The sequence below is a fragment of the Brassica napus genome, chromosome C8, assembly GCF_020379485.1.
Source record: "Brassica napus cultivar Da-Ae chromosome C8, Da-Ae, whole genome shotgun sequence".
NCBI classification, from domain to species: Eukaryota; Viridiplantae; Streptophyta; class Magnoliopsida; order Brassicales; family Brassicaceae; genus Brassica; species Brassica napus.
The window spans coordinates 43667511-43692434 of record NC_063451.1 but is presented as its reverse complement, the minus strand read 5'-3'; the positions used below and the strand labels follow the sequence as shown (position 1 = coordinate 43692434).

At 41.0% G+C, this 24924-nt stretch overlaps 3 protein-coding genes, 1 long non-coding RNA gene, 2 other non-coding genes and 1 pseudogene across 7 annotated transcripts; 3 read left to right on the top strand and 4 right to left on the bottom strand.

The window, feature by feature from the left end:
• Positions 1-2887: 2887 nt before the first annotated feature.
• On the top strand, positions 2888-3993 carry LOC106412347. The gene is made up of 3 exons (XR_001282548.3): positions 2888-3139; positions 3222-3298; positions 3429-3993. It is a non-coding gene; the product is annotated as an uncharacterized LOC106412347 (long non-coding RNA).
• A 413-nt stretch (positions 3994-4406) lies between these two features.
• LOC106415601 (glycine-rich RNA-binding protein GRP1A) lies at positions 4407-5470 on the bottom strand. 2 transcript variants are annotated; one of them, XM_013856351.3, is made up of 2 exons: positions 5232-5470; positions 4407-4962 (listed from the first exon to the last, which is right to left on the bottom strand). In XM_013856351.3, the coding sequence occupies exons 1-2, from the start codon at positions 5343-5345 to the stop codon at positions 4573-4575; spliced, it is 504 nt and encodes a 167-aa protein (XP_013711805.2). In that variant the 5' UTR covers positions 5346-5470; the 3' UTR covers positions 4407-4572. The 2 variants fall into 2 exon arrangements, with proteins under 2 accessions (XP_013711805.2, XP_013711806.2); XM_013856352.3 differs by having other exon boundaries at positions 5104-5410.
• Positions 5471-5809: 339 nt separating this feature from the next.
• On the bottom strand, positions 5810-5890 carry TRNAL-AAG. The gene has a single exon. It is a non-coding gene; the product is annotated as a tRNA-Leu (tRNA).
• A 1671-nt stretch (positions 5891-7561) lies between these two features.
• Positions 7562-9304, top strand: LOC106414962 (putative F-box/kelch-repeat protein At2g29810). Its single transcript, XM_013855551.3, has 2 exons — positions 7562-8912; positions 8999-9304. Exon 1 carries the CDS (start codon positions 7742-7744, stop codon positions 8879-8881), a length of 1140 nt encoding a protein of 379 aa, XP_013711005.2. The 5' UTR covers positions 7562-7741; the 3' UTR covers positions 8882-8912; positions 8999-9304.
• A 4547-nt stretch (positions 9305-13851) lies between these two features.
• LOC125591243 lies at positions 13852-17408 on the bottom strand. The gene is made up of 6 exons (XM_048765074.1): positions 16569-17408; positions 15992-16315; positions 15545-15850; positions 14996-15333; positions 14833-14926; positions 13852-14665 (listed from the first exon to the last, which is right to left on the bottom strand). The coding sequence occupies exons 1-6, from the start codon at positions 17406-17408 to the stop codon at positions 13958-13960; spliced, it is 2610 nt and encodes an 869-aa protein (XP_048621031.1). The 3' UTR covers positions 13852-13957.
• Positions 17409-18987: 1579 nt separating this feature from the next.
• LOC125591244 lies at positions 18988-20559 on the top strand (annotated as a pseudogene).
• A 4240-nt stretch (positions 20560-24799) lies between these two features.
• On the bottom strand, positions 24800-24871 carry TRNAQ-CUG. The gene has a single exon. It is a non-coding gene; the product is annotated as a tRNA-Gln (tRNA).
• Between the last annotated feature and the right edge of the window lie 53 nt (positions 24872-24924).

Here is a 24924-nt window from a genome sequence, read left to right as displayed (position 1 = left end):
TGTATAAATTTAAGTTATTTTCTTTTAAAAGTGCATATATTATACCGACAATGTCTAAATGTGTTAAGACATGAAAAAGTGCATTTATATGTAATTTTCTCTTGTTTATTTTGCTATGTTTTATAATCCTTAAATCTTGTGACTAATACTGAATTTGTTACCACAGTTCTTTATACAACCAAAGTTACTCATAAACCAACTGTGATTTGGATAAATCAAAAAATATTAATATTCATACACCAGAATATCTGAATTTTAAATATAATAAACTGTTGATTTGCCCTGAAATATAACATGATGCAAATAAAATTATTTGCCCTGTTTGTAGTTTCTATTGCTTTCTAAAAGCTCAAGAGGAAGAATCAACAAAAAAAAAAAAAATATTTAATTGAAAAATAATATTCGCAAGGATTTCATTTCAAATTTTCGAAGGGGAATTTTTTAGTAGGGGTGAGATTATTTTATTTTATCTATCTAGCAAACAAAATTAGTTCAAAAGGTACTTAAAACATTTTTCTCTTGAGAACTAAAACGAACTTGAAGGGATACGTCAGGTGGCCTACTGGCAGTATTGAAGGGATTCTCACATACGACTGGCAGAGGTCGCGGGTTCGACACTCTGTCGGCGGGTGGTACTGAAACCTCTCCAAAAAAATCATAAGGGGTTTTCCTGGATGCGGGGTCTTTCAGGGTGGGGTCAGTCACTATAAAAAATTTACCCACAACGGTTTTTAACAACTCTACTCTAAAAGGGTTTGTTCTCTCTCCTCTCTCCCTCTCTCTCAGGACTCTCTCTTTCAAAAACCCTAGAAACCAGATCTGTCTGTTCCGGTGGCCGCCGCCGTCCCTTAGGCAGTCGCCGGAGACCTCCCTCTGTGTTTTTCCTTTCTCTGTCTCCCTCGTGTATCTCCGTTCTCTTTGTCTTTGTTCTTGCGGCGGAGGTTGGACTCAACCTTGGCGTCCTCCGGTCCAGATCCGGCGGTCTTGGTAGCAGATCTGGGGTGATTTCGACGGTGTCGATGGAGTTTAGGACGGCTTCTCTTCTCGCTGAGTTCGGCCCCAGTCACGCTCCAGATCTCTGGCTGGTGGTTTTTTTCCTTGTCTTGGTGGTGTGTCCTTCGAGTTCGGCGGTGCGTGAGTTGCTGGGTAAGTCTCCCATGGGTTCGTGGCTGCGTGGTTGTGTTCGCTTTGGGGTTTGAAGCCGATGGTCTTTGGATCGTTGTTTCTCTCTGTCGGCTTTGGGTTCCTCCGTGGATCTTCGGTGGTCGTGCGTGGAGTGTCTAGCAGGTGGGTCGTCGGCTCTTCTTGTAAGTCTCTCTAGTGGCAGCGCGTGGTGAGGTGGTCCATTCCATTTGTGCTCGGATTTGTCCTTGCTTGTGGTGTTGGGCTCCTCCTTGAAGTTGTTTTCAGGTCCGGCTTGTGGCGCTCCGTGTCGCCTTTCTCTTTCTCCCTTGTGTCTATGTGGTGATTTTTGCTCTGTGGAAGTGTCGGTTTCCGTAGGCTGTGGATAGGTGCTAGCTGGGCTTCGGTCTTCTAGCTTGGTTCGAAGGTTGCTTTGTCGGAGGAGATGTGCCCAACTGGTCCCGCTGCTCTATATGAGCTTCTGGGTTAAATAGGTGTACACGGTCTCGGGTATGGTTGGTTGGAGGCGACATTCTTCAGCTACTTGTCCTGAACGACGGCATCGTCAGTTGCGGACTCCTTCTCGTGTCGCCGGCTGAGTAATTTTGAACGGGTTTGCAGGTCCGAGATTGTGATTCTTGGAAAGGTGTTGATGAGCGAGTTTATTGGAAGCTGTAGGAACCATAGCATCAAGGTTTGAGGGCGCCTTTCTCTCGGTAGCTCGCGGCAACCGGTTGCTCGTTCCGCTCACACCTATTCTTCAGGTCCTTCGCTGCTTCGTTAGTGTCCAGTTCTTTGCCTTGGTCTCTCGTTCTTTCATGTTAGTATATGTCTCTACTTAGATTCTTTGTTTAGATTTTTTTTCTTTTCTCCGCTATTTGTCTCTATGTAACTTTTGTCACAAATTAAAAATCTGGTAATAATATTTAACATTTTACCAACCAAAAAAAAAAAAAAAACTTGAACATTACATTTTCTTCGTATTCGGCCGTTTTCTACCATGCATTATTGTAGGCCTAATGTAGATATATATAGTAAAGGGCCCAAAATATGCGGGTCGCGATTGCTCGAACAAGAATAAACACCAGAGAGACATTAACGCTTAGATTAACTAGCTTGAATTGAGCTTGGAGGATAAATACTTATCATGTAAATTTATGAATCGAGCCTAATGTTTTTGACATGTTCCTAAAAGAACAGTAGTAAACGTACGGGTAGATTTCAAATTTATTATTAGGGGGTGTATTGAATTAAAGGTTTTAGGAGATTTTAGAGTGTTTTAATTTTGGTGAGATTTAGGTGAGTTTTGAGGTTGTTTGAGTGATTTTAGCAAAAAATCAACAATAAAATAAAAGTTATAAGTGATTTGTACTTTCTGAAAATTTTAGAATTGTTTAGGAGATTTGAAATGATAATATGGTACTTGGCCACCAGTATCATAATCCCGAGCAAGCTCCATGAAGAGTGCCAAGGAAAGGCCTGAGAATCTGAAGCTGTGTCGTAGATCATCTTCTGATCTCTCGGCAGTGAAGAAGAGAGAGAAGTGATGAGTAGCGTGAAGTTGAGGTTACTGAAGTTAAAGTGGAGAAACTGAGGAAAGAGAGTGAGACTGGCTCAGATTTCTCCAACAAGATGACAGCTCTTTGTCTCCTCAACATTCAGAGACAGCGCATGCTTCATGAAGAAGCTTTGGGATTAGAGATGAAGAAGGTTTTGTCAAAGCACAAGAGGTGATCAATTCTTTTTGAAGACTCTCCTCAAAAATATTTTCGAAGAGGTTTATCAAAAGATCCATAGAACTAAATACACAAGAATCTTGGGTGTTCACATACTGATCCTTCCAAAACACAACGGCTTGAAAAACAAAATGAATATGCTCTGATGAGTAGGTGTTGGTTGCGTAGGGCCCGAGCTTGTCTTTCTTTTTTGATAGAGAGAATATTGCTCTGCTTTCTTATTAGAGGCTTTGATTACATACTTTAGGTGGTAAAGGGTCTGATCCAGATTTTCTGAAGAGGTAACTTGTATTGATTACATACTTTAGATCCAGGGTGCGTTTATAACTGATACCTTTGCTTGTGGTGGATTTTCTTTTGCAGCGAAGAGCTGTAAGTTTTGTACTTTAGTCAATTTTGCAGCTCTACAGAACCTTCTAAGAAGCTACCTCACTAGACAGGTGATTCTAAAGATTCTCTTGCGTCTGCTACTGTTCACTCTTAGATCTCAGTCTTTCCTGTTTCTGAAGTTACCTTTGCCAACTCTACTTATTCTCGTCTTTCTCGCTTTCTCACTTTTTTTGTTCTTAGCTTTGCAGACGGGTTAGGTTAGTAAAAGCCAGTGGTAAAAAATATGACTCTGTAGAAAGGAGTATTATATCAGTAACAAGGAGATGCCTTTTCATTCTGAGGACGACAAAAGTGAAGACTACCTCTTCAAGATTCTGCAGCTCGGAAATCAAATTTTGCTCGCAAGATTTGCTAGGGATTAGTTATACCCCAGTTAAAAGTCGACGACTAGAGTGGAGTTTCAGACGGAGATCAAATAACAGATATGGGACACAGAGGTGCTGTTGGAGCTCTTCTGGTTCACAACATCAGCAGACAGAAAACTTTTCAGAGCATTGGTAGATGGCTTTAACTAGCTGCATAGTAAGAAAACTACTCGTGGGTAACAAGTCGGATCTAAAGTACATAAGCACTAAACATCGGAAGGGAAAGCGTTGGCGGAAGCGAGCACTGTTCAATCATTTATTATCGTGTGTTTATGTATTAATTAATTAACTAAAAAAAAGCTTTGAAATCTCCTAAAATCTGTATTACAAATTTTTTTTTACAATATATTGTTTTCGATCGAATAAAAGTGGATTTGATTTAGTTTTACAAATTGCTAATTGAATAACAGAGATTATAAGTGATTTCAATGATTTTGAACAAATCACATATTAAATAACGAATGATTGAATAACAGGAAATTTTAGCAAAATCTTAAAATCACCTAAAAGTCTTAATTCAATACAGCCCCCTTGATGTAAGAGAAGTTCGAATGCGTTACGGAACAGAAAAACCTCTAAAAGCGAATGCTTCATGGAACAGAGGAGCCTTTAAATGCGTTGTACCCAAAAAGCAGAGAAAATAGAGCTTGGAAAAGAAAAAACGAATTGAAAGTTTCAACGAACGATTCAATGATCCCTCCCAACACTAAAAATCTCAATGCATTTTGATACGAGTAATAAGATCTAATTTCTGATTAATTTGCTAAACTTAAAAAATAAAAACTCGGCAAGATAAACGAAAAGTGATTTAACATTGCGTTTCCAGATATCAGATACCTAACCACGAACTGTTACAACCAAAACAGCAGAACCAAACATAACACATAAGAGAGAACCACAAACCCGAAACCAGAAACGGAAGTACGGTACAGTCACAATAACCTCAAACCCTAATCTAATTACCAACCACCACCACCGCTTCCTCCGTAACCTCCACCTTCACCACCATCACGCCTGCCGCCGTAGCCTCCACCGCCACCACCTCCTCTCGAGGAGTAACCACCTCCACCACCGCCACTGTAACCACCCTCGCGTCTTCCACCACCTCCACCGTATCCACCACCGCCTCCTCCGTAACCACCACCGCCTCCGCTGCGGTATCCACCACCGCCTCCGCCGCGGCCTCCTCCGCCGCCGCTTCCACGAGACTGAGCCTCGTTCACAGTGATGCTGCGACCGTCGAGATCCTGCCCGTTCATCCCCTCGATGGCATCCTTCATCGACTTCTCATCCTTGAAAGTGACGAATCCGAACCCCCTTGATCGTCCCGTCTCACGATCGTTAATGATCTGAACACAAACACACATAAAACAAATCATCAGCATACAAAAATCAACGCACAATAACAAAAACGAATCATAAACATAAAACTTTCGAAAAAAAAAAACCGATCGATCTCCAGGCTCATGATAGCAGGAAGATGAACGTACCGATTTGAGAATAAGAAAGTAACAGTAACAAAGCATAGTAAGTAACAGAGAAACACAGATCGGAACAGATCCGTCGAGGATCAGATCATCGGAAACCTCCGGTAGTCCGATCTCTGCGTGTAACCGACCTTGGAATCGAGAACGTCGCCGTATTGGGAGAAGGCGGTCTCGAGAGCTCTGTCATCGGTGGCCCATGCTAGACCTCCAACGAAGCACCGGTACTCGACATCAGGGGACGCCATTGAAATGAGACAGAGAGAGAGAGAGAGAGATGTAGTAGGTTTACAGTGAAGAGGGAAGGTGTGGTGAAGTTTGGTAGAGGATGAATGTATTTATAATGGGGATGAGATATTAACCTAAGGTTATAGATATTTTCTAGGGTTGGGTTCGGTTTACGTGAAACATGGTTTAACTATGGTTAAGGAGTGTGGTTTGAAATTTTGAGTGGGAGTTGTTGGGGACAGTACATCACGTGACACTTTATGGGTTTGTTTGATGCGAGAAAAGATATTTTTCGTTCCCCTTGGTCCAGAAAATATCTTCTTTTCAAATGACATATTTACCCCCTTCGGCCTCCAAGATGAGTCAACTGTGGTTTTCGGCTGACACAACTCAAAATGGGCCGGAGTTTATCCATATTTTATACAGAAATGGGCCAAAACAGCCCAGAATGAAAGAATAAGAGAAAATAAATGCAAAAATATATTGTTGACAGTGGGATTTGAACCCACGCCCTTTCGGACCAGAACCTTAATCTGGCGCCTTAGACCAACTCGGCCATATCAACTTTGTTGCTGTTGAATCTCATTTAGCTTTAATAGTTCTTATCACATTCAGGCAAGTGAGGCACAAGTTGGTTTAATTAAAGATGAAAGTGTAACAAATAGGAGTATAGAACTCGCAGGTTTTGGTTTAAGATGACTCAAATACAGCTCTGGCGTTGAGGCATGAACTTGCAGGTTTATCATTTATGACATGTACATTGTTACAATTCATTATTGATCAAACGCAAATATAGTGACAACACTGTTAAAGACCTTAGGGCAAAATTTTTTTTAAAAAAAAAAATTGGACCCCTTAATTAGTATTTTACGGGAGACACGGGTTTGGACCCGGGACGGTCGCACCGCTTGTCCCCCCTAATAAGCCGGCCCTGGTCACATCATCACATGCATCTAGGAAATAAGAGACAAATATCTCTTATGTATCAAAGGAGAAGCATTGTAATAAATGCGTTCACACTAAACTGGACACATGTCACATGTAGAAACATTGTAATAAATACGTTCACACTAAAATGGACATATGTCACATGTAGAGAGATTCTCAGCCAAACTCTACATAAATATGTTCACACTATGTATTTTACGTTTTTTTAATATAAAACTCATATGCATGGTTCTTATTTACGTTATTTTTACTGTTTGCGAACAGAGCTGGATAAATTATTCATAAACTTTGATTCGATTCGTTATCCGTTTTGATTTGAACCGAAAAATCCGGATATCCGTTACTCTACGAAGCAAATCAAATACTAAAATGCAATGTCCGTAAAAAAAAGTAAATCACAAATATCAATATTTATAGGAACGGATATCCAATTTGATATGTTATATGCATAAAGAATTATATATAAGTTATATATATTAGTTTATATAAATTTTACAATATTTTTGTTTTTAAATAATTTCATTTTAAGAATTTTATTTTTCATGTATTATTTTGAAAAAAATGTCATTTAATATTATATAACAGTATCTTTATATATTTATCAGTCATCTTTATATATTTTTACATACACATACATGTGCACATTGACGTGAACACCTTATAACTAAGTATTTACTACAACTGAAATATCTACTTTTTTTGGAAGTTATAATATTCTTTTTTCTTAATGCTTCTTTCGCTATCGACCAAATTGTAGTAAAATGATTTGTCTTAATAATTTTTTTTTAACTATTATCCGTTTATAAACTATAATATGAAACCATTAGTTCGACATCACGACTATATAAGATTCATAACATGAAAATAAACAAATAATAGTAATTTTTTATTATCACAGGAAAAAAAAAACATTAAACATTTTAACCGAACAAACCAAATAAATATTGATTTAAAATGATAGTTATATTTTAGGAGATTAAAAACTAAAAAACAACCTTAAATTGAACCGATATCCGTATTAAACAAATTAATGTCTCCTTACTAAAAAATAATGAAACTAATAATTAAATTCCGCTCGGATTATTATCTAGTTTTCTTATAAAAAGAGAAACTAGTGCTATACGTACGAGAACAAAACAAGCATTCCACGCAAGAAAATTCACTTTTATTTTCATTTTCTAGATTATATGATGGCTTCCCTATTTTTTATTTTTTTTTGGACAAGATGGCTTCTATATTTAGACGTAGAAAACGGCAATATTATACTTCTTTTTAAAATGATAAACATTTTTTTTTACAAAAATGATTAAAAAAAAGGTTTTTGCGTGTCACAAAAGAAAAGGTTTATGAATCGCGAAACAAAGATAATCAAGTAACACACACACGCACGAGTCTTTCAAAAAGATCAAGTTACGCTCGCTTACCGTTCATTCGCAGCTAACTGATTCTCCGACTTCACACGGCAACGATGGCTGTGATCTCTGACATTCCCGACGGCGATAACGGCGGAGCTCCAAACAAGAAACCGCAAGAACAACCCGAAGAAGTGACTTCTTTGGAATCATTACCCGACGTTCTTATCGAGCACATCATCGCAAGAGTCCCGAGAAGTAACCACCCGGAGATATCACTCGTCTCCAAACTCTTCCGTCGCATCATCGCTTCGCCCGAACTCCGCCTCACGCGATCGAAACTCGCCATCACCGAACACGTTCTTTACGCCTTGCTCGCGTTCCCTCCTCATCCCCCGAGCTGGTACATCCTCAACGCTTCTTTACGGCTGCGCAGAGTCAACACGCTCCCTCCCATGCCTTCTGGCTCCGCCGTCGTCACCATCGGACACGAGATATACGTCATCGGCGGAAGCAACGGCAGCGAATACTTAGCGAGCGTGACTGTCGTCGACTGCAGAACACACACGTGCCGGTCTCTCCCGAGCATGAGAATCGCTCGATACCGCGCAGCCGCGGGGGTCATTGACGGGAAGATCTACGTAATGGGAGGTTACGTGAATCGATCTGGTCGATTTCGTGTTGAAACGTTTGATCTTGAGAGACAGATTTGGCTTGGATCGCAAATTAATTCTCTATTGAGAGATATCGTGACATATGATGTTATGAAAGAGAAGATTTATGTTTTGGGTCGTCATCAGTGTTTAGGCGTCTACTACCCTAAAGAAGGTACAGTACAATCATATCTTGGTCGATGTAACTTGGGAGGTTTATGGCAAGCGTCTTCATGTGTTGTTGATGATATGTTGTATACCATTGATCCTGGGTGTTCGGTTTGGACTCCAATAATCGTGTTTGATCCAGAGGTCAATGCTTGGAAACCTGTGAAAGGTGTATGTGGTTTGCCTCCTTGTCTCTATTGGTATGCTTACGAGTCTAAAATGGCGAATGTTGGTGGGAAGTTGGTGATCCTGGTCGGTAATCAGAGCCAGTTGCTCAATTATTACGGGGAGAAATGTATCTGGTGCGTGGAGATAGCTTTGGAGAGACGTCGTGGATATGAGATTTGGGGGAAAGTTGAAACAGTTGAGGTTGTGTTTGAAACTACCGAGTCCATCACGCCTATCATTGAGCTTTGTCGAAGTGTTATAGTCTGATGGGTACATCGGTTTGATGGGTTTCTTGCAGGTATGTTTCTGTGATATTTGAATTTTGATGTTTAGACATACGTACCCATCAAGGCTAATTAGTTAGACTTTATCATGAATTTGCAGGTGAATGAAGGATCTAATATTACATGTACTTGTTGATGCAGAGTGGCTAAGAAGCTCTTATCTGAGGCATCATGAGTAACTTGTCGATCTATACTTACCATTGTGGAGCTGCTTTCATTTTGTGAAGTGGATTTCTCTGTCTTGTAGAAACTTGTTGAGATGCATCTTTTGTTAAACATCTCTTTGGGGATTTTGTGTAGTTTGGACTGAAAGAGTACAGTTCTTTTCTATTTGCTTTTGGAGTTTGTGTTCAGATGTACAACAAAACCTAGCTTCTACTAGAAATATGAAATATTGGTTGATTTGTAAACCGGGGGTTTTGAGCTATAGGTAAACTACAAGTCTACGAATATCAACTTAGGTGAACAAATAGTATTAATTAGTATAAAGTTTCAAATTATATAAATACATATATAAAATTAGTGAAGCGCCGCCAAAAAGAAAAAAATAGTGAAGTATTTTCTTGAAAATATCATGGGTGCATGTGCACCCCCTATAACGTTGCTATTTTTTCCACTTTGTCACATGCATCTAGCAAATAAGAGAAAAAATATTTTCTTATAAAAAGAGAAACTAGTGATCATACGTACGAGAACAAAACAAGCATTCCATGCAAGAAAATCCACTTTTATTTCATTCTAGATTATATGGTGGCTTCTATCGACGTAGAAAAACGGCAATATACACTTTTATAATAGGGCTTTTTGCAAAAGTGACTCAAAACTTGGAGTCAAACAGAAAACTAACATTTTCTTTTGACTCCTTTTTTTTTTGAGATTTTAACCCCACACCTGCACTTTATCTACGAAAATGCCATTAACATTTTTTTTTTTTTTTTTCGAAAATGGCTTCTTTACTGTCTCAACCTCATCTTCTTCAAGTATTTACAATACTGCCACTGCAATGAATAGTGGCAACAACCTTGTACGAACTGTTTGGAGCTTTTAATGCCCTTTAATGCACGTAAATCTCTTTACACTCTCTCTGTTTCAATTGTTATGAACTAAAAACAACATTTCTTTCACTTTCTCTCTATATTCATCCAAAAAACTCAAGCTTTTGATTCAAAATATGGGCTATGGTTGCAGAGCCATATTTCTTTCGTTTTGACTTACGGTTGCTTTCGTTTGAGGTTCTGGGTGGTTGGAGAAGACCTGTGTGCAAACGAAGTCATCTCACCTAGTTTAAGGTACGAATTTGAATTTTTTTTCAAGATCTGTTCGCGTAGAAGACTTACTAGTAAGTCATCTGTATGTAGAAGACTTACTGATGAGTCTTCTGGTCAAACGGACGACTTAAATTAAGTCGTCCAGCTTTGTTTGTTAAAAAAAAACACTTCAGACGACTTATATATACGTCGTCTACGAGAAACGGGCTAGTTTTGCATTTGACCGAATCGTGTCAGATCTTTGACTATTTCTGGACGACTTATAATTCAGTCGTCTCTGGGAAAGTTAAAATTTCAATATTTTATGAAAACTTGACGACTTACGTGTAAGTCGTCCTAGGTTAGTTTTGTAATTGAAAAATAAAACTTCATAATTTAACTTTAACCAGACGACTTAATATAAAGTCGTCCCTCCAGAAGACTTAATTTAAAGTCGTCCGGGGAAAGCAAAGTCGTCCAGAATTTTTCCCAATTTTCTGGTCAAACCTTGCTTATCCCGGACGACCTTAAATTAAGTCGTTTAGCTGGACGACTTTCATCTAAGTCGTCTGGAGAAAGTTAAATTTCAAGTTTTATTTTTCAATTACAAAACTAACCTAGGACGACTTACGTGTAAGTCGTCAAGTTTTCATAAAATATTGAAATTTTAACTTTCCCAGAGACGACTGAATTATAAGTCGTCCAGAAATAGTCAAAGATCTGACACGATTCGGTCAAATGCAAAACTAGCCCGTTTCTCGTAGACGACTTATATATAAGTCGTCTGAAGTTTTTTTTTTAACAAACAAAGCCGGACGACTTAGAATTAAGTCGTCCCTTTTAATTTTCAATTGCAAAAGTGACCTCTTTAGACGACTTACCTTTAAGTCTTCTGGACGACTTAATGCTAAGTCGTCTGCGGCAATGTTTATTGAACTTCTTCATTTCCCTTTTCTCTATGTTTACTAATGTGTTTTATTTTGAATATTTGCAGATGATTTTTCAGTTACATGCAGTGTATGGAGAATGGTTGTTGAGAGATTTCCGTTGGGATTTTGTGGTTGATGATCTCAAAGGAGGAAGATTGTTTTTATTGAATGAAGATTCAACACATGCTGAACTTGTTGCAATGGCTCAAGAAGATTATAACCTGGACATGAGAACAGTGAGTGTGGAGATTAGCTACTCATTACCAGCAGAAATGATGATGGCTCCAGGCAGTCTTCCCATTCATGTTACAAGTGATAGACAAGTTCGAAACTTGCTGGAGATACTCAAAACCCATAGAGTATGTCTTTGTGTATCAAGCCGCAGCAAGGTCGAAACGGTTTCAGAGAAAAGGGATATTGATGAAGCTGGTGAATGGGAAAAAGATGTTGGTGATAATGATGAAGCTGGTGAATGGGAAGAAGATGTTGGTGATAATGATGAAGCTGGTGAATGGGAAGAAGATGGGGAGGAGGAAAATGGGGAGGAGGATGCTGATAATTCTATTGTTGGTGAAACGGATCAGAATGGTGGGGATTACAGTCTTTATGGAAAGGTTCCAGATGAGGACGAGGAAGATGATGATAATATTTGTTTTGAAGAAATCCAAAAGACATATGCTAAGACAAATGCTATTGAAGGAGGAAAATCGAATGGTACCAGTATCTATGTCAACCAGAGTTTTGTTAGCAAGGGTGCTCTGCTTTCAGAGCTGCGGTTGGCAGCAGTGAGGGGTAAGTTTTCTTTCAAATTATACAAATCAACGAAAACTCTCGTTGTGGCAACATGTCCGGTTAGCTATTGTGGATGGAAGGTCAGAGCGAGTGTCAAACATGGGACAAACACGTTTTGGGTAACAAAGTATGTGGAAAAACATTTATGCTCAGCGGGAGACCGAATCGCTCAGCGGAGACACTGTACTCCGAAGTATGTAGGTAGTCTTTTCATTGATCGTGTTGGAATCATTGATGGGATAACTCCGCAGCATATCACTGATGCAATGAGGAACATGTTTGGCATGGCGCTTGATTACACCACTTCATACAGAGCACTGTTATATGCACAAAGATTGGTGAGAGGATCAGCAGAAGAAGGGTATTCGCGTCTGGCATCATATCTCGAGCAAATCTCCATTGCAAATCCTGATTCTATCACGGCGATAGAACTTGATTCTATGAAAAGATTTAAGTATCTATTTCTCTCTTTTGGAGCTTCTATCAAAGGTTTTAAGTATCAGAGAAGGGTCATTGTGGTGGATGGAACTCACCTAAGTGGAAAGTATGGAGGAACTATGTTAGTTGCAGCCGCACAAGATGGCAATTTTCAGATATTCCCATTGGCTTTTGGGATCGTGGATGAGGAAGATATACCTTCTTGGGAATGGTTTTTCACAAAATTGGCTAGTTGTATATCTCATGACAAGCCTCTGGTGATAGTCTCCGACCGGCACAAGGCCATTAAAAGTGCGTGTGATAAGGTGTTTCCTTGGGCAACCCGAGGAATATGTTATTATCACCTTCAAGATAACATTGTCAAAAAGTTTAAAGGGAAACATCTCATGTACTTGGTGAAAGGGGCTGCTTATGCTCACACGGTTTACGATTTTGACCGGTACATGGCTGAGATACGGAGTGCAAACCCGGAACTTGCAACGTATTTGGAGAAAGCCGACGTCAGGCTATGGTCAAGGGTTTATTGTAAGGGGAACAGGTTCAACATAAAAACAAGCAACATTGCTGAATCTATTAATTCCGCACTGAAGCGAGCAAGAGGATTTCCGATTACGTTCCTGCTGGAGTTCATAAGGCAGAAGTTAGGAAAATGGTATTGGAAAAGGAGACAAGATGCTTTGAGTCTCACAACTGAACATAGCGGGGGTGTTGAATACTTGCTTGCTGTTCGAGAAGAGATAGCGGGTACGATGACGGTCGAACCAATTGATGGATGGCATTTCTTTGTCAAAGGTGGCAAAATGGACTGTGTGGTTGATTTGGAACATGCAAAGTGTGATTGTGGTGTCTATGGAGTGGAGAAAATACCTTGCTCTCATGCTATAGCTGCTGGAATACATGCTGGTTTGCATATCTCCACACTTGTATGTCCACTGTACTCAAAGAATTATCTGTATGCAGGATACTCAGAGAATATATATCCTATCGTGTCACAACATATTGAGGAACGAGAATGCTTTCCTCCAGAACTAAAGCGTGGTCGGGGGAGACCGAAGAAATCAAGATGGCAATCTTGGTTGGAGCTATCTAGGATGAGAGGACACAAACCCAGGAAGAAACACAGGGCACGGAGATGCTCAAACTGCAAGGAAACTGGCCATACGAAACCACAATGCAAGGAAACCCGTCCAGACGACTAAATTTTTAGTCGTCCAGTGTATTTTATTTTTAGACGACCTTCTACTAAGTCGTCCAGTGTATTTTATTTTTAGACGACCTTCTACTAAGTCTTCCAGTGTATTTTATTTTTAGACGACCTTCTACTATCCCTTCAAGTGTATTTTATTTTTAGACTACCTTCTACTATCCCTTCAAGTCGTCCAAACCTTCTAGACGACTTATTTGTAAGTCGTCCAGTTGGAAAACCTTCCAGACGACTTATAATAAGTCGTCCAAACCTTCTAGACGACTTATTTGTAAGTCGTCCAGTTGGAAAACCTTCCAGACGACTTATTTCTTCCAGACAACTTATATATTTACAAGTTCAAATACAAACACTAATCTTTCAGACAACTTATATATTTACAACTTATATATTTACAAGTTCAACTTATATATTCAAATACAAAGACAAGTTCAAATACAAACACTAATCTAATCATACAAGCCCACGAACCTATCACCATCCACATTTTCTTTTAGATGCTGATCAACAAGCTCCTTCCATATATCCACCGCCATATTATCCCTCATTTTCTTTGCGTTGCACCTAGCAAAGTCTTTAGGGTCAAAGGAGACACCGAGAGCATGACATTCAATGTACTTTACAGTGTACACGCCACAATCACCATTGTTGGCCGTGGGTACACCTTTCAGCGGTCTCTCATATGTGTATGGCTCCAACCCGTATTTGACCCGTATTTCGTCGGTGGCTGCGCACTCAACAAGCAGATAAGGGACCATCTGGAGAAAAGGCTCCATTATCGCATCCCATGCGTCTGGTACACTAGATGAAGGTATGCTGTCCCAGACGACTATGTGCCTCTTAGGGATCGATATCCAAATAGCAACCCAATGCTTGTCGTCCAAGTTCACTGGCGCATAGATATCATCAATGTCCTCCCCCCACTTCTTGTTTGATTGGCAAAATGAAGGTATTGATCCGTCATAAAAATACGACGCCCCACCAGGTAGAACTCTTCCTAAACCTTTGTGATCAGGTTCCGATGTTTTGAAGAGGTGATACTGCTCTCTCCAAGACTGGGAAAAGTTGTGATCCAGGAAGCACATTCGCTCGCTCCTGAAAGCTTGTGGGTTCTCCTGATACCTCTGCCTTAGCACATTAATCCAAGCATCTATATGCTGCATATTAAATATAACAAGTTAGAAGTTACCAGACGACTTAAATATAAGTCGTCTACGTGGTCGTCCAAGTAGACGACTTTCCAGACGACTTATAATAAGTCGTCTGGAAAGTAGTCTACTTGGACGACTTTGTAGACGACTTAAATCGTGTGCAGAAGACTTACGCAGTCTTCCAGCCATCCTCTGGCTGTCCGGAGGAAGTGGTACCACCTTGTTGGTGATGTACGTGGTTTGTCCTCGGTCTTAGTTAAATAATGACTGCAAACAAAAAAAGCAATCAGTTTTGGACGACTAAATCAAGCTATTATGGGTAAAGCAATCACTTACGGATCAGTTTTCAACCAATCAGCGAGTTCCTTCAACCGATCTTTGTTTACTGGCGGAAATGGATTATAGGCTCCCACTTTATCTTTTTTTTTCTCTGCCGTATAAGGAGATCTCACAGTGGGAGCAGGTTTCTTCGCTCTTTTACTCTTTGCACGCTTGTCCAATACAACCAGGCTCGGTTCTGAAACTGGATCGCTTGGCTCGGTGGAAGCGAGGCTCGGTTGTTGATCGGTGGAAGCGAGGCTCGGTTGGTGATCGGTGGAAGTGACAGCAACAATCTCTTTGGAGGTCTTATTTACCGAGTTCGCCTCGGTTGCTGTATCCTCCGGCAACCATCTCTGCAATAAAAGTTGCACACAAGTTAACTCTGGACGACTCAAACAAAAGTTGTCTGGACGACTAGTTGGACCTGGACGACTTAAAATTAAGTCTTCCGTGGTCAACTAGTCGTCCAGACAACTTACGTTTAAGTCGTCCAGGGTCAACTAGTCGTCCAGACAACTTTTACAGTCGTCTGGACAACTAGTTAACCCTGGATTTGATACTAACCTCTTTGATTTGAGGAGGCTGTTTCTTTTGAGGAGGAGGCTGTTTCTTTTGAGGAGGATGCTGTTTCTTTTGAGGAGGAGGAGGCTGCTGCTGTTTCTTTTGAGGAGGAGGAGGCTGCTGTTTGGTTTGATGAGGAGGAGGCTGGTTACTAACCACGGTTTCATTGGCATGAGGGGTAGCCTGTTTGTTTCTACCCCCGGTTTCTTTGGCAAGAGGGGTAGGTTGTTTATCTTGAGGGGTAGCCTGTTTGTTTCTACCCCCGGTTTCTTTGGCAAGAGGGGTAGGTTGTTTATCTTGAGGGGTAGCCTGATTGGTGACACCAACCTTCTTCTCCACAGCTTCCAATCTATCGGACAACTTCCTAAACTCCCTCATGCACTTATTAAACCCTTTTTTCATGCAGTCAGCTACGCCCTTGAACATAATTTCCAACTCCTCTCTGGTCACCCCTCTAGCCTCTTCTCTAGCCTCTTCACTAGCCACTTTAGGAGCCTCTTTACGAGCTTTCTTCCGAGGTCTTGGATTGTCTTCCTCCTCCTCCTCCTCCTCCTCCAACACAACCATCTCTTTGGCCTTCTTTGATGGAGTCACAACCTTAGGTTTTGTATTGACCTTAGTACCAGTGACTTCCCAGCAATCCATGGTCCACTTCCACGGTCTCCGCTCATACATGACTTTAATGATGTTCTCCGCGGGCAGGTCCTCAACCTCAGAGTCCCATTTTGGCCACATTTCACTAATGTCCTTCTCAACAAAGTTGATCACGCGGGTCTGCAGTAAATAGAAGAATCGAGTTAGATATTTGAAAAAAATACTAAATAGACGACTTAATTATAAGTCGTCTACTATGTCGTCCAGCTGGAAGACCTTCCAGACGACTTATAATAAGTCGTCTAATAAGTCGTCCAGATGGAAGACTTTCCAGACGACTTAATTAAGTCGTCCGATAAGTCGTCCAGCTGGACGACCTTCCAGACGACTTATAATAAGTCGTCTGCGCAGTCTTTTGGATTGAAGTAAATACCTGACTCAAGATAGCAGCTTTCATTGATCTGCGGCCTCTGCTGCCCTCGTAAGCCAGTATCGGTGGAGACGGACTGTCTGCTCTGGGACCACCAATACTAGCACCCAATTCCGGCATAGCTGTGTACGTCCAGACCTGAAGAACTTGTATAAACCCATCCACGGTGTAACAGCCAGCAATTTCTTTGTTCCACAAAGAGTCCATCAGCACCTTAAATGCGACTCTCCCCCATGGATAATTCTCAAACCGTTCTAAATCCATCACTAGCCTTGCCAGAGTAGATCGTGTAGCGGTTGAAAACTTTCTCCCTTCAATGAATCCAGTGAAGATGGAGAGGTACGCGAGCCGCTTGCGATCTTCCCTGGACCAATCCCCGCATCTCTGCAGTGCTGCTATTATCTGATCAGTAGTTGGCCCAGCTTCCAGATGAACTCCCAGCATCCCCCAGAAAGAAACCATCTCTGGGGTAACATCACATTTTGGTGTCTCAAGGTCCTCGATGTACTCGCAGTTTAGACCAGTGAGGTTTTCAAACTCTAACAGTGAAAACCTCAAAGGTTCTGGACCAACGAGAGACCACATCTCATACTTCTTCTTAATGTCCAGCTTGAAACTGAGCATGTAGTGAACCAGCCTTGAAGCCCAACCAAATCCCTGCTCCTTGAACTTGATGAAAACTCCCAAACTCGACTCCTTGAGCTCTTCAAATTCGTCATCAGTAAGAGCTTTCCTAAGAGCAGTATGCAACTTGCTGTTATCCGTATGATACGAAATGCTATTGTGGGCTTCTGGTTCTTCCCCTGATGTGTATAACCTACGGGGGAGTTCTGGAATATCCATCCTTTTTGTCTGCAAAATAATCAAAGACAACAATATAAGTCCAGACGACTTAGTAGACGACTTATAATTAAGTCGTCTGGAAAGTCTTCCAAATGGACGACTTATATTTAAGTCATCTACTAAGTCGTCCAGTTGGAAGACTTTCCAGACGACTTAAATTACTTACAAGTCTTCCAGTCGCAGAAGGAGTTGGAGTACTCGTCATTGCGGTTATAGATCTGAAAAAATAAACGTGAAACGGTGAGAATGAGTAAATTGATAGAGACAACGTTTTATGTTCATCTTTTCCTCGAGATTGATGACTTAGCGGCGTTAGGGTTTACAGAGAAACGGCGCTAAGGTTTACAGAGAAGAAGCGGCGGCGCTAGGGTTTAGAAGAAGCGGCGGCGCTAGTGTTTAGAACGTTGGTGACCACGGTGGCGAGGGCGACGGTTTGTTAGGAAATAGTGGAAGCGGCGGCGCTAGGGTTTAGAGGAATCGGCGGCGCTAGGGTTAGAAGAAGCTGCGGCGACAACGGTGAGAATGAAGTGAGATAGATAGCCGATGTTGAGAACGATGGTTTGTTCGGAAATCGTGGGAATTCGAAATCGCCTTTGAGAGAGAACTGTTAGGGTTTCTGTTCGAAATCGCCTTTGAGAGAGAACTGTTAGGGTTTTTGAATATCGCGAAAAATGAAACAAAAAAAAAAATCACCTTATATATTGGGTAAATAATCCGGTTAGCTTTAAAATTACATTGGTAAACTTTAAGGTTTGGTCCGGTTTAGACGACTTATTCTGGCTGATAATGTACAACAGACGACTTAATATTTAGTCGTCTGTTTTCAGACGACAAAATATTAAGTCGTCCTAGACCCTAAAATGAACCCCTAAACTAAAATGACTAGATTAACTAACTAACCACGTTATAAAATCAAATTATACTTAAATAGTGTTTACTATACACAGAAATGAACACGCATAAGTAATTTTAAAAATTTTCAAAAACGGTTTTAATGCTTTCCAAAATCTAACCCTAAGAACACATACAATACTACAACATATGTTGATGAAACATAAACTTAAGAATATCATGACTCACTACTTTCACTCATCTATGCTGAAAACAATTGAAATTTGTTATATCTTAATTTATACCTCCTAAGACATATGTTAATTACATAATTCCCATTTTTCACTTATCAAAATATTTTTTACAAAATTTTTAAATTATGTTTAAGACTAACTGTCCAGACGACTTTAAGTTAAGTCGTCTGGACGACTTATTTTCAAGTCGTCTAAACAGACGACTTGCGAGGGGTAGAAACGTAAAAAGAATTCCGTTTTTTTGTTTGGTCACAAGGGGATAGTTGTAATTTCAATAGCCTTTTAGGTTACTTTTGCCTTTGACCCAAGTTGGGGTATTGTTTTGGGTTTGACTCCAAGTTTTGAGTCACACTTGGCAATTCTCCCTTTATAATATTAACCAATAAATTTTTAAAATAATATTTTTTTTTTTTGCTTAAATTTACCAATTAGAGAGCCAGAGCAAAAAGTGTGTTGCTAAAAAATGATGAACAATCTTTTTACAAAAAAATGATTTAAAAAAATAGTTTTTGCGTGTCACAAAAGAAAAGGTTTATGAATAACAGAGATAATCAAGTAACAACACACACACGCACGAGTCTTTCAAAAAGATCTAGTTAGTCTCGCTTACCGTTCATTCGCAGCTAACTGATTCTCCGACCTCGCACGGAGACGATGGCTGTGATCTCTGACATTCCCGACGGCGATCACGGCGGAGTTCCAAACAAGAAACCGCAAGAACAACCCGGAGAAGTGACTTCTTTGGAATCATTACCCGACGTTCTCATCGAGCACATCATCGCAAGAGTCCCGAGATGTAACCACCCGGAGATATCACTCGTCTCCAAACTCTTCCGTCGCATCATCGCTTCGCCGGGCCTCCGCCTCACGCGATCCAACCTCGCCATCTCCGAACACGTTCTTTACGCCTTGCTCGCGTTCCCTCCTCATCCCCCGAGCTGGCACATTCTCTATCGAAGCAACGCTTCTTTACGGCTGCGCAGAGTCACCACACTCCCTCTCATGCCTTATGGCTCCGCCGTCGTCACTATCGGACATGACATATACGTTATCGGTGGAAGCGACGGCACAAGATACTTATCGAACGTGACTGTCGTCGACTGCAGAACTCACAGGCTCGATTCCGCGCAGCCGCGGGGGTCATTGACGGGAAGATCTACGTAATGGGAGGTTGCGAGAATCGAATATCTAAAGATTGGGTTGAGTTGTTCGATCTTGAGAGACAGATATGGCTTGGAACGGGAGCGGAAGTATCTGATGAGAGTGGAGGGTTCGTGACGTATGATGTTGTGAAAGACAAGATCTATGTATTGGGTCGTCGTCAATCTCTAAACGTTTGGGAACCTAAAGAAGGTAGAATAATAATATGGGAGGGTGCTGCAAGTGAGTTAACGGGTTTGTGGCAAGGGTCTTCTTGTGTGGTTGATGATTTGTTGTATACCATTGATCCTATGTGTTGGCGTGGGCATCCAATCCAGAGGAGGGTGTAGTGGAGGGGGTTTGGAAGCCTGTGAAAGGTGTATATGGTTTGCCTCCTTGTTTCCATTGGTATGCTTACGAGTCTAGAATGGCGAATGTTGGTGGGAAGTTGGTGATCTTGGTCGGTAACCAGAGCCAGTTGTGGAATTATTACGGGGATAAATATATATGGTGCGTGGAGATTGCTTTGGAGAGGCGTCAAGGAGGTGAGATTTGGGGGAGAGTTGAATCAGTAGATGTTGTGTTTAAAACCACCGAGTCCTCGCCTATCATTGAGCTTTGTCGGACTGTTATCGTTTGATGAGTACACGGGATCGATCTTGCAGGTACGTTTTTGTGACTGTAGAATTGATGAACTCTGATGTTAAGATATGGTTTAGTTAGACCTTTTTCTATGAACTTGCAGGTGGAGGATCTTATATTGCATGCACTTGTTTAAGCAGTGTGGCTAAGAAGCTTTTATCTGACGCCTGAAGAGTAACCTGTCCTTTTTTACTTACCTTTGTGAAGCAGCTTTCATTTTGTTAAGGGGCTTTAAGCTGTAAAAAACATTCCTTTTAGGCTTAGACACAAAAGTGTTACGAAAATGCGTCGTTTTGTTAGTTATTTTTTGGGGTTTTTTGTGTAGTTGCACAACAAAAACAAACTGGTTTAGCAATAAACTGGTTGTTTTGGCGTACAGGTAACTCTTAAGTCTATATCATCAAGTTGACAATATACAAAGACTAGTCAAAGCACAACCGTCCAAATCCTTGAATTCAACATTTATTGACATCATTTGAAAGACAAATTAAGGTTTCCAAAAGGAAAACAGAGAGACTTGTGAGTTGTGACTTGACTTGAGAGTCACGTTTAGAGATGCTTGTCTATAATATATGCAGTATATAATAAGAGTTTTAATTGGACTAGGGCGTAATCAATCTATGACAATTCCAACGAATGACTTCCGGAAAAATTACATGGTCTCTTATCTTGCATGGTTTACTTACCGTCTTGTGTGATTGATACACTAAATATGAATCTTTGCTACTGCCAAGTTAACAGTTGTGATTATAGTACTTTAGATTCAATCCAGAGGACCAGCCTACATTTTACTCTTATAAATTTTAATGTCAAGCTAAGAAGAAAATGATTTTCTATTCAATTGGTGACGCGGAAAACAAGTAAACTAGAGTTTGATTCAATTTAACAAGAAGCTAGCCTAGGGTATTTCATTGGGTGTCGAGCGAGAGCCAAACAATTATTCAAGCGTGATACAGTGCTTTCTAGAACTCGGATCACTCAGCTGGAACACCCCACTGTCGTGGTGGTGATCTCTTTGCTGGTCGATCCCATCATCTAACTGTCGTTGAGATGAGAACAACTGCAAGCCTTAGAGATCAGCCCCGATCAGTTCACTTACTACCCTAATATCTACTTTCGCTAATGTATTGAATGAGCTTAGTATCCCTAATCAGCGAAAGTAGATATTAGGGTAGTAAGTGAACTGATCGGACCTGATCTCTAAGGCTTGCAGTTGTTCTCATCTCAACGACAGTTAGATGATGGGATCGACCAACAAAGAGATCACCACCACGGCAGTGGGGTGTTCCAGCTGAGTGATTCGAGTTCTAGAAAGCACTGTATCGCGCTTGAATAATTGTTTGGCTCTCGCTCAACACCCAATGAAATACCTAGGCTAGCTTCTTGTTAAATTGAATCAAACTCTAGTTTACTTGTTTTCCGCGTCACCAATTGAATAGAAAACCATTTTCTTCTTAGCTTGACATTGAAATTTATAAGAGTAAAGTGTAGACTGGTCCTTTGTATTGAATCTAAAGTACTATAATCACAACTATTATATTTAGTGTATCAAGTTTTTTCTTTCGCCTTTAGAATTCGATCCTGGAACCTCTCTCAAAGATCCAGCTCCTCATCTATTATACGACTAAGATCTTCTCGATTCCAGATTCTTCTTCTTCGGTCCAACTTAGGTTTCTAAAATTCCGAGAGGAGACGATATCTAGGGTTTCGGGGGGTGGGGTGTTTACTCTGGCGTGTTTGTAGGTGAAAGTAAATGGTGGATCACCTTACCCTCCCCTCTACTTCATCTCCCTTTCCACGAAACCATATCAATAATCAAACTATTCTCTGCTTCTATAGTGTTAGAGTTCTACCCCAATCTCCAGGTGCGACGCAAAAGCGATGCTGAGCGTGATCCGAGTGCATCTCCCTTCCGAGATTCCTATCGTGGGCTGTGAATTAACTCCTTACATCCTTGTTCGCCGCCCCGATAAGTCCGCAGAAACTGACGATGTCCCTGAATCAGCTCCCCTCGATGGCTACTTCTTGAGATACAGATGGTATCGAGTACAGAGTGATAAGAAAGTAACGATTTGTAGTGTGCATCCAACGCAGCAAGCCACCTTGCAATGCGTATTCTGCTCAAAGCGTAGAAGCCTCGTTTCCAAAAGCTACCACTGTTCTCCCAAATGCTTTGTAGACGCGTGGCAGCACCACAAGACTTTACACGAGGCAGAGAACGGAAACGAGGAAGATGAGTTAGTCCGGTTTAACAGCACCGGCTCTGGTGTTCTCTCCGGTACCTTGTCAGGTTCCATGTCTAATCTAAGCCTCGCCAGTAACGGCCCAACGCCGTTTTATCCTTCTAGTATCTCGCAGAAGAGTGGAGGAGAGACGCTGGTCGAGGTGGGGAGCTGCAAAACGTACACGCCAACGGCTGATGATATTGGCTATGTTTTGAAGTTCGAGTGTGCTGTGGCGAATGCTGAGAGTAAACAGGTTGTGGGACATCCTAGTACGATTTTGACTTCAAGAGTTCCTACTCCTCCTCCACTTCCGCCGTCTAGATCTACTGCTTCTGCCTCTCAGTCATCAACAACTGATACTACAATTGGGGCCTCTTCTGCTGCTGCTCTCACTACTTCTGCAGCTCTCAGCATGTCTACACTAACTGTCATTCCTCCAGTTCAACCAGGAAGCACTACTCCTCTGCCTCCTCAGTTTCCATCTCCACCTCCAGGGTTTGTGATGCCAACAAGCCTTATGAGCTTAACCACAAGCTCTACTGCTACAACCCAATCTTCTTCTGGCCAAGTCTCAGGCTTTGCTGGTGCCTCTGCAAGCAACTCCGACCAGCAGCAATTCTACACTGGCCCTAGGTTTAACCCTCTTTTTGGTCAGTCTTCTGTTTCTTCAGGTTCAAGTCCTGCTTTTGACCTCACTCGGAGCCTAGGTCAGATGCGACTCTCATCTACTCCTGCACCTGCTGTACTATCTGATGACAGATTGAGTGAGCTGTGGGACGAGATTGACAACTATGATCTCTCTGGCATAGATGCTGATGCTTTCAAAATCTTTGAGTACCAAGGATTCAATCCATCTATGGTGCTCAACTCAATAAAGGTTGCAGCTGATGAGAGGAACATTGACAAAGACACAATGATGATGGATATCATCTATATGTGTGCTGTAGCTGCAATAAAAGGGTCTGTTAATGACCATAACATTTCAAGAATGGGTCAAGCTGCAGTAGCCAGAATCCAGATGTTGGAGGAGAGGTACAATGTGAAGAGAGGTGGTGGAAGAGGTGAGCCTCCTCATGTAGTCACATTTTCTAGAGTTGCAGCATCTTTTCCTGGTAAGATCATGCAGCTTCTTGAGCAGAAGAAGATTCCAGCCAGAGATTTCATTGGACCAATGAAATCAAATACTCTTCCTGCTGTCATGAGGCATCAGGCATTTGCTGCTGTAATCCCTAGCTCACTAAAGGAAAGAGTTAGAGAGTTTCTGCTAACTCTGGCTACTGCCTTTTCTGTTGATCAGTCTTACTGTATAAGGGCTGACAAGAAGGTGAAATTTGTGATTGAAGAAGTCTTCGAACGACAGAGAAACTTCATTCAAATCACAGCAAATGCTAAATATCCCAAAGAACAAGTGAGAATTGGGATGTTTAAGCAACTTCAGTTGGAGCATGACAGCTTGACCGACTGTGCTAGAGCAGTTCAGTCCAAGTTTCCTGATTTTAGAATTCTCTCGAGAGAGGAATTCGTTCAGGCCATGACTGATCTGCATTAGTCTGAAGGACGACGTGAGAACGGTAAAGGACAGCTTCTCTTCAAGCACCCTCTCTTCATTCTTCTACCAACTCCAGACCTGAAAAAGATCAAAAAGGACTAAACTGACACGGATTAAGGACTCCAATCAATACGAAAACACCTATACAATGATGTGAAAAACACCATATATCAGTGATTGAAAGTCTAGTAAAGTGTATGATCCAAACGTGTTAAATCTCATGTTTTAACAATTTCTTAGTTACGCTTCCATGTTACATCTACCGCAAAAGCAGCTTGTTGGTCTGATAGCAAACTTGAAGCAGAGTCGCTAAGAAACTGTAATCTGATGCCTGAAGAGTAATCTAACTCGTCATTCTCAACTTACATTTGTGGACAATGTGAAGTAGTACTTTATAAATACTTCAGCCTTGTAGGACATGCTTTCATTTTTAGTCTCGGTACAAAATTCTAAGAAACTTGTTGAAATGAATCTATACCAACATTGTCTCACTATTACAAGTTCTTAAAGTTTGCTTGTATATATATAATTTAATCTAAGTAATTCTAACAAATAATCCTTGAGATGGGTTTGATGGTCTTGGTGTTTTGGCGCTATTCTTCCTTGTGGTGGGTTCCGGATCTTGTCTTGCGTATGTCCTTGGTTCTATCCTGTCGATTACATGGTCGCCTTCACCTCTGCCACTGATCTGTTTGAAAGCGATTTTGACCATGGAACGTTACAATCGAGAGGGACAAAAAAAAAAAAGAAAGGTTCCACCGAGAATTGAACTCGGGTTACTAGATTCAGAGTCTAATGTCCTAACCGCTAGACCATGGAACCATTTGTTAAACAGCTGATCAGCATAAAAGTCATTCCTACCTTTGGTAGCTTTA

Coding starts and splice junctions, on each gene's coding strand:
- LOC106415601 (XM_013856351.3), bottom strand. CDS start 5,345: ATGGCGTCCCCTGATGTCGAGTACCGGTGCTTCGTTGGAGGTCTAGCA. Junction 4,963..5,231: donor GCGACGTTCTCGATTCCAAG/GTCGGTTACACG, acceptor GTTTGTGTTCAG/ATCATTAACGATCGTGAGAC.
- LOC106414962 (XM_013855551.3), top strand. CDS start 7,742: ATGGCTGTGATCTCTGACATTCCCGACGGCGATAACGGCGGAGCTCCA.
- LOC125591243 (XM_048765074.1), bottom strand. CDS start 17,408: ATGGATATTCCAGAACTCCCCCGTAGGTTATACACATCAGGGGAAGAA. Junction 16,316..16,568: donor AAGCTGCTATCTTGAGTCAG/GTATTTACTTCA, acceptor TATTTACTGCAG/ACCCGCGTGATCAACTTTGT. Junction 14,927..14,995: donor GATTGGTTGAAAACTGATCC/GTAAGTGATTGC, acceptor TTTTGTTTGCAG/TCATTATTTAACTAAGACCG.